The sequence below is a fragment of the Sciurus vulgaris genome, assembly GCF_902686455.1.
Source record: "Sciurus vulgaris genome assembly, chromosome: 5".
Taxonomy (NCBI): Eukaryota; Metazoa; Chordata; class Mammalia; order Rodentia; family Sciuridae; genus Sciurus; species Sciurus vulgaris.
Window position 1 is genome coordinate 50,056,537 of NC_136465.1, and position 9,196 is coordinate 50,065,732.

Below are 9,196 nucleotides of genomic sequence, written 5' to 3' on the forward strand. Positions count from 1 at the left end.
AGTGGCTTTGTCTCTAGTTCCAGCTCAATCGACTCAGTTAATTTATCTCTCTGGCCACTGTCCTAAGGAAGCAATGACATTAGCCATAACAAAAACACACATTGCCATGTTTCCTTCATTTTAAAAAAAATCCAGTCTGAATAAACAGAAGAGGATCTCTGATAAAAAGGAAAACTCATTCCAATGAGGGAAACAGCCCAACTCTTATCTAGTTGCTCAGGGATTCGGAAGTTTGAGACCTTAGGAAAAGGCACTCTTAAACTTATGAGTCCACTAAATCCTCATTGTCATGTCCTGTTTTTACTATTTCATCTCAGCTTTGAAGCATTTCAAACCCAGTACTGTACAACATATATGAAAGGCACTATGAATCCAGGGTACAAAGCAATTGTAACTGTCAATTTTCCAACTTTATTTCAAACCTCTTCCTACTATTATCTCAACTTTCAGAGAGAGCCCCAGAAATCTGTAGAGGGTTCCCTTCAAGGATTCGGCAGAGCACTGATCAGTGCATGTACAAACTACTCAAGATAAGAAGACCATAAAGGTTGAGAGGAAGCGGTACTTACAGAGCCAAGAATAGCATGTTCCCATCAGCCAGATTTGGGAGAGGCACACTCCCTGGGTATTGAGTCCTCAAGATCTTGCTCCCGTAGAGGGAAGCAATTAGCCCTAGACTGAGGACTGCTCAGACTTACCTAGCAAATTCAAAAGAAAAAAATCTGAAAGAATCAAACTGCTTCTAAGTAACTCAACAACCTCCCAGAACAAAGCTCAAGGAGACTTATAAGAATACAAAAATATGCTTTGCTGCTTTGCTTTGTATATTGGTTTCGAAAGTCTGGCACTAGTCTCTCTTGTCTTTGTAAGTAATTTCATCTTTTTGCTTGGAGAGAGATACTGAGGATCTTTATTTTTGAGAAGAAATAGTTGTACCAGGAAATATATGAGAATTGATTGTTCTGGGTTAATTTTGCCAGAAGACTCCTTTCACTGTTGATTTAGGTCTTTTTCTACTTCTTTCTACACTTTTAAATATCCGCTGTGCTCCATTGTTACATTTTTCTTCTTCAGGGACTTGGATAACACCCACAGCATTCTTCTTTGCCTTTTTATACTTTCTGGGTCTTTTGCTTTTTTCATTTACTCATTTTTATTCCTTGGTTATTTTCCTGTCCCTTATTAAACTTTCATTTGTGCATCTTGTAATTTATTCTTCATTACTGAGATCATTTTGTCTTTTTCTTCTCCTTTCAAAGTTTAATGAACTTTCATTTTCTTTTCTTCCTGTTCTTTGGTACTTTTCTGCTTTTTTTAAGATTTATATTCTCAAATGCTTGTTTAATATATGTTTAGAATATATAAAATATAATATATGTGATATAAAAAGGAGATTTATTATATTGGTTTACACGATATAAGAAGCTGGATAGTTTAATTCTTTGTGGAGGTTAGCCCTTCAATTTTATCTTGCTTTGTGGTTATTTTTCTGGAAAGGAATTTTCCTCAGTTGATTTACATGCAAATTCATTTCCTGATTTTATGAAATATTTCTCTATAAACCTTACTTTCCCTTTGTACATTTTAATGATATTGCAGTGTTTTAGAAGATTCCTAGTTTAATTCCTTTTTTGTCTAAAAAGGTGCTTCACCTTTTGTTCAGGTGCTTCAGTGGAGGGTCATTTGTTTGTTTTGATCATGGAGGAGAAGCTGTGAGGGCTTCAGTTCTTTTGGGTCTCTTTTGTCTCACAGGACCCTAAAGCTCCTCTTTCATCTTTTGCTCTTCACCACCCAGTTTCTAAAAAGTAATTCTTCTTCCCTTTTGCCTATTCTTTCCAAGATTCCTTCCTCAGAAGACCTTCCTTTCAAATCAGGTTTTTCCTTTTAAGTAAAGTCTGTCTAGTGTTGTTATTCTTTTCTTTCTTTCTTTTAACTCTACCTGACCTTTAAGACTTAAATACTTTTGTTTTAGTCAACGTTTTCATCACTGTGACCAAGATAACTGACAAAAATAATTTAGAGGAGGAAAAGTCTGTTTGGCTCATGGTTGCAGAGGTTCAGTCCACAGTCAGATGACCCCATAGCTCTGGGACCCAGGTGATGCAGAACATTGTGGTGGAAGGACATGGAGGAGGAAAGCAGCTCAGGACAATGGCAATCAGGAAGCAGAGAGGGAGCTCTGCTCCCCAAGGACAAAAATATAAACTCCAAAGACACATGCCCAGTGACCTACTTCCTCCAGCCGCAATCTACCTGCCAGCCAGTTAATCCATGTCAGCGAACTGATGCACCGATTAGGTTACACCTTTCATAGGCTGATCCTTTTCCTCTGAACACTCTCGCATTGTCCCCTCATGCATGAGATTTGGGGGCACACTTCATGTCTAAACCATAACAACTGTGAATCCCTTTCCTGCTGTTGTGCTCTTAGTATTTTTAGATTTGCTGCAGATTTCACCTCTGGTGGCTGCCCCAGCTCACCCTCGGGGGGCCCTCACTAGTGCCCCTTCCTTGTTTTGTGCTCGCACAAAACACCACAGTGTGAGAAAGGAGCATGTGGGACCACAGCACTGGGGCTTGTTGATTTTTCCCTTGTCACTCACAGTTTTCTTACAGTTTCAGACTTCTCTGACTTTAATGTTGAGAGATGATTGTCACAGAATTGTTCACAAAGTTATTTCATATTATTTAGACAGGAGACTTGAGGAGATTGTTCAGAAGAGGGCTGCCTACCATTTGTCTACAGCACCCCACATCCCCACTTATAAATGTTTTATTAAAATACAATATATATGTGAAAAATGTATATATCATAAGTGCTATGGTTTTAATAATATCCCTAGGGCCCATATGTTAAAGGATTGGTCCCTAGGTGGCACTGTTGGGAAGTGGTGGAACCTTAGAGAGGTGGGCCTTGTGGGATGTCCTAGGGCATTAAGAGTGTGCCCTTAAAGGAGCTATGGGATGCTGGTCGTTTCCTCTTTCTCTCTTTGCTCCCTGGACATATGTGAGCAATTTTGCTTTGCCACACCTTCCCACCATGAAATGCTGCTTCACCACAGGCTGAAGCATGAACTAGAACCTCCCAAACGTGAGACAAAATAAACCTTTTTCTAAGATAATAAGTTAATTATCTCAGGCATTTTGTTATAGTGACAGAGTGCTAACATAACAGACATACCACTCAATGAATTTTCACAAACTGAGCATACCTCTGTGTCCAGCCACAAGACCAAGAAGAATTTGCCAGGACCACAGAACCCCCTGGGTCTTCTTCCAAACAGCATATCCCTGCTACAAATCACTGCAGCACAGATCAAATTTGCCCATTTTTGTATATTATAGAGATGAAATTTTATGGAATATACTCTCTTTCATCATATTCATGAGATTCATTGATGCTGTATAGTTTGCTGATTCTTACTGCTAAATACTATTCCATTTGTGAGTACACCACAAATAATTTACCCATTCTATGGTATTTGAAGTCATTTCAAGTTTTCAGCAAATTTGAATATTGCTGTTATGAACATTCTTGTATATGTCCTTTGATGAATATACATAAACATTTCCATTTGACCATATACCTAGGAGTAGAATTGCTTGTTCAGAGACTAGCAGTATATAAAAATTCCTAGTACTGCACATCCTTGTTGAAATATGACATTGTCTGTCTTTTTTATTTGATTTGTTCTGATGACATATAATAATATCTCATAGCAGTAAAGCATCTATCTTTCATTACCCATTTGGTTCTCCTCTTTTAAGTTACTTTTGGTCGTTTTACTTTTGCTACCACTTAATTTTAGAGCAAAAAGACTTTTTTTCCTGATGACTGATGATTTCATTGTGTTCACAAGACAAATTAGTCATAGAGCTAAAGTCAGCCCTAGAACAACAGCACTAGATTCTCCAGACTTTTGCTCCCAACAGTAAAAAAAAAAAAAAAAAAAAAAAAAAAAAAAAAAAAAAAAAAAAAAAAAAAGACTTTGGGGTCAGTCCTGTCAGTATATGATAATCACCTAAGATTTTTGAGCTAGGTAATGACATAGTCATTGGTGATTAAAGAGGTAAATCTAAAGATGGGGGGAGGAATAGATTATACAAACATGAGCCTATAGGTAGGTAAATCAGTTAGAATACAAATAACACAAAAGTGGGGCAAACAAAGAGAGCAGCAGTAATGCTGAAAAATAAGGGATAGATCTAAAAGATCTTGGAAAGAAAAAAAATGACAAGAATGATAACTTTCTCTATTTTTATGATTTTTTTGTACATTATAATTTATACATAATAGTGGCATAGTCACTCTGACAAATTTGTACACGCATATAAGACAATTTGATTAATCTTATTCCCCAGTATTTTCCCTCTCCTTCTGCTCCTCACTCCCCAAACCCCTTTTCACCACTCTACTGGTCTTCCCTCCATTTGTTTTTTAATTCATACATTATAGTTATACATAAAATGGGATTCATGGTATATTTGTACATGGATATGGTATAATTTGGCCAATTTTGCTCACTAGTTCCTCCCTTAGTGCCCACCCCTCCTTCCATCTTTTCTCTCCCCTCTATTTACACTATTGGTCTCCCTTCTATTTTGTGAGATTTTTTTTAATTCCTTTTTTCTCTCTAGCTTCTGCATAAGAGAGAACATTTGACCCTTTCTGAGACTGGCTTATTGCACTTAGCATGATATTCTCCATTTTCATTCATTTATCAAAAAATGACATAATTTCATTTTTCTTTATGACTGAGTAAAACTCCATTGTATATATAAGTGACATTTTCTTTTACATTTGTCTATCGATAGACCCCTAGGCTTATTTTAATTCTTTTGAATAAATACTAAGGTGTAGAATAGGTAGGTCATATGCTGGATCCATTCCTAGTTTTCTGAGGAATCTCCATACTGATTTCCATAGTGGTTGGACTCATTTGCAGTGCCACCAACACAGACACAGACTTCCTTAACAACACTTCTAAAGCTTAGGAAATAAAATCAAGAATCAATAAGTGGGATGGCATTAAATTAAAAAGCTTCTTGACACAAAGGAAACAAAACTGTGAGGAGTGAGCCTACAGAATGGGAGAAAATCTTTACCAGCTATTTTTATGACAGAGGATTAATAACCAAAATATATAATGCACTCAAAGAAAAAGCTCCACATCAAAAAAAAAAAAAGCAATAAATGGACAAATGAACTAAACAAATATTTCTGAAAAGAAGAAATATTGCTGGTTATGATGGTACATTCCTGTAATTCCAGCTACTCAGGAGGCTGAGTCAGGGGATCACATGTTCAAAGTCAACCTGGGCAATTTAGCAAGACCCTATCTCAAAAATAAATAAATAGAATGAGGATGTAGCTCAGTGGTAGAGTACTGTTGGGTTTGGGTTCAATTTCCACTAAGAAAGAAAAGAAATAAAAAAGAAAGAAAGAAAAAGAAGGAAGGTGGGAGGGAGGAAGGAAGGAAGAAAGGAAGGAAGGAAGGAAGGAAGGAAGGAAGGAAGGAAGGAAGGAAGGAAGGAAGGAAGGAAGGAAGGGAGGGAGGGAGGGAGGGAGGGAGGGAGGGAAGAAGAATACAAATGGCAGAAAAAAATTATGAAAAGTTGTTCAACATCCTTAGCAATCAGGGAAATGCAAATCAAAACTACACTGACATTTCATTTCACTACCATTAGAATGACAATCATCAAGAATACAAATAACAATAAATTCTGATGAGAATATGGGAAAAGTACACTTTCTAATTGTTTTCTAAGCCCAGGAGAAGAGAAAAACAATGATAACATACATGGGATTAGGTAACCAAAAGAATGAATAATTTTGAAAAAGTATGAGTCTGATATAAAATCCAATGATTTTAATACATCAGCAGGATATCCAGGAAAAAGTATCTGACCAACAACTAAAAAACAGGAATTTTAGTTCAAAGTAAAGATTTGTGAATCATCTATTAAAAAGGATTTAGAAGCAAAGATAACAAAGAACATAGAACCAAGAAGAGAAATGCCACTCCTACATAATGGGTAGCAGGGAGAAGAAAAGAATTCGAGAAAAAGGTCAGAGGAGAGGAGACCAGATATGTAGGAGAACTAGAGAGGGATTAGTATTATGACACACGTCTCAAAGAAATAAGGCTTAAAGCAGGAGATGATTGACACAAACACCTCAGAGAAGCAAAATAGTGTGTGAGCTGGGGGAGGAGAAAAGTTTTTTGGATGTAGCAAATATGTTGTCATCAGTGACAATGGAGAGAATAGTTTCAGTGCAGGGCTAGAGATTAAAGTCATATTATGAGACATTCAGAAGTGAGTTGGTCATCAGCACAGCTAGCAATGTATTAACAGAATATTCCATCAGTGGCTTCAGTTGTGAAAAACACAAAATAATTAGGTCAGCAATAAGAGAAAACAGAGTCACATAAAAACTTTAAAAAATTGGAGATCTGGTCTTACTTTAGGCAAACAGAAAGATGCCTAAAGAAAGAGTTCACTGATCATATTGGAAAATAAAAGGATAATCGTAGACCTAAAGAACAATAAGAGGTATCCCCTATGGGGAGACTAGTAAAGAATGAACAATCACTTGTTTGGGGGTTTTCTGAAAACCTTTCTTCTATAGTATAGTCTAAAACTGCTGGATGAAATGTAATAGCCACTCTTTAAAAGTAGAAGTATCTTTACAAGTAAATCAAATTCTCAGATTCCAGAAACAAAAAAAGGGTTGAAAATTAGAGAGCTAAGCCTTCAAGTTGATGTCATCCAGCAAGGGGTGGCATTGTTTTTATTGGTACCCATAGATTTCCTTTTTTTAAATTTTTTTTTCTGTGTGAAAATTAGAATTCAAACCTCAGCTTAAAGTTAAGACCTTTAAAATCCACCCTCATAAAAGAGTGGATTAGGGAGAAAATAAACCAACCAACAGCACAGGGAAATCTAAAGAGCAAAAACAGAAAAATTCTGTCTCAGGACTAGTCTTGAGTGGAAAAAGTAATGTCCCATAGAAATGTATATGCCTGCATCTGGACCACACACAGATTTTTTTTTTTACCTGAGTTTATACCAGCCATGATATGTCAACTAACTATATCCAAGAAATCAACTTAAAATTTTTGTCCCAGGTTGTTAACATGTTGGAACGTACATGTAAAACAATTCTGATAGATTATATTCCTAATCCAGACCACACAGGAATCCCATAGATAATGTGCCAATAAAGACAAATTCAGAGTTCAATAACTAATTGCATAATATTTTATACTATAAACACACCAGGCATCTATCCATCATGGGCACAATGAACTGCAGAAGTAGATCTCCAATGGATTTAGATAATTGAACAATCTGAATGAAATCATATAATAATTGTCTAAAATGGTTAAGAACACTGAAGAAGATATGAGGGGGTGGATTTAAGAGCAGTACACTGTTTGAAAGTTACAATGAGGAAAGAAAAAGTTAAGAAGGAAGACACATTGAAAATAAATAAGCACAATTTCTTTTTTTTTTTTCTTTTCTTTCTTTTTTTTTTTTTTTTTTTTTTGGTACTGGTGATTGAACTTAGGGACCCTTGACCACTGAGTCCCATCCCCAAACCTTTTTTGTATTTTATTTAAAGACATGGTCTCCCTGAGTTACTTAGTGCCTCACTTTTGCTGAGGCTGGCTTTGAACACATGATCCTCCTGCCTCAGCCTCCCAAGCCGCTGGGATTAAAGGTGTGCACCACCATGCCTGGCAGTAAATGCAGTTTCTAGGAATAAAAAATGTATGTAGTTGTGGAAATTCTAAAATTCTGCAAGAGCATTAAATGGCAGAGTCAACAAGAGAAAAGAGAGAACTGGTATACACAAAGGTAGAACTGAGAAAACTGCTCAGCATGAATCTCAAAAAGACAAAAAAGAGATACCCTGTTAGGCAGAAGAGCAGAGGAAGAAATGAAAGGGATTAACATATGCCTAAAAGAAGTTCTAGAAGGGGATTCTACCAAAGGAAAGATTGGTCCTTTGCTTTTGGTTTTGCTTTTGAGGACCCAATGAATCTAGAAAGCTTGAATTTTAAGTCATTCAGCTTGGCCCAACTGGTACACTAGTTCTTCTCTTCAACTATTTCAATTCACATTCTGCTCTCTTTTCTCTGAAGTTCATTGGTAATTACAATCTATACCTCACAATATACCTCCTGATAATACTTTCTTGCCTGCAGCAAAAAAGTATACTACATGGGAGTATGTCTAAACTGTAGAATTCCAAAAGAATAAGTCACAATTTACATCTCTCTCATATTTCCTACATTGTCTAGTATTATTTAATCTTAATCAAAATTTAATAAGAAGGAATAGAATTAAAGGTAAACATCTATATCAGATGGCTTTTGCCTGTTTTATTTTAATAAAAGTATATTAATTTATCTTTTTGCTAGATCAAACATATGCAACTTAAGCACATGCACATTTCAACCAAGTCTGACTGAGCAAGAGTTCAGCTTAAACTTTATCTTTAGCTAAAAATCCCTGCAAGAATTCATTCTTTCAATATGCAGCCAGCAAGTTTGCATGCTGAGCATATTTTGTAAATTAAACTATAAATAACTAGAATAAATGTCATATGTAAATTGATCTATTTTCAAGGTTTCTGAGTACAACAGAGAATCTGAATAATTTTTTGAATGGCTGACAAATATTTTTTTCTGCTTCTGCATTTGGTTATCTCCCAAACAACAGAGAATTTTTTTCTAATAATTTTTTCTACAAATCTCTGTGAGATTAAAAATGGACATGAGAAAATTCAACTTTTAAAAAGGTAATTAATAAAGAAGGTCAATAGCAATGAAAATTAATGGGTTGGGCAGCATATGTGATCCCCACATTCACAGGGTTTTATTTCAATGACAATAAAGAATGCATCTTGGTAACATAAAAGAAAAACCAGTAGAAAATATGAACAGGCTCACAATTCATAATGGCACATCAGTGCAGGCTATTTCAGCATAAAATTCATTGTTAAGATACAAGTTGAGGGTATCCCAAGCAATAATCTATATTTTCTTCATAAACTCTAAAATGACTTACTGAAAGCAAGTCAAATCTTAAAAAGGTTTCTGCACCATTAAAATAACTAGAGTCCTTCATAAGACTGTTAAACTCCCCCCATGTCATGTAAAGATTAAATGCTGAATGGAGATAAGAT

General features: G+C 35.8%; 1 protein-coding gene across 2 annotated transcripts in view; it reads right to left on the reverse strand.

Annotated features, from left to right (window-relative positions):
* LOC306661592 (uncharacterized protein) overlaps positions 1–3,290 on the reverse strand; it is a 182,260-nt gene extending 178,970 nt beyond the window's left edge. For both annotated transcript variants that reach the window (XM_079140632.1, XM_079140631.1), the window contains exon 1: positions 3,213–3,290. In XM_079140632.1, the coding sequence (XP_078996758.1) occupies positions 3,213–3,287 (75 nt within the window). In that variant the 5' untranslated portion in view covers positions 3,288–3,290. The remainder of the gene's footprint in view (positions 1–3,212) is intronic.
* Between the last annotated feature and the right edge of the window lie 5,906 nt (positions 3,291–9,196).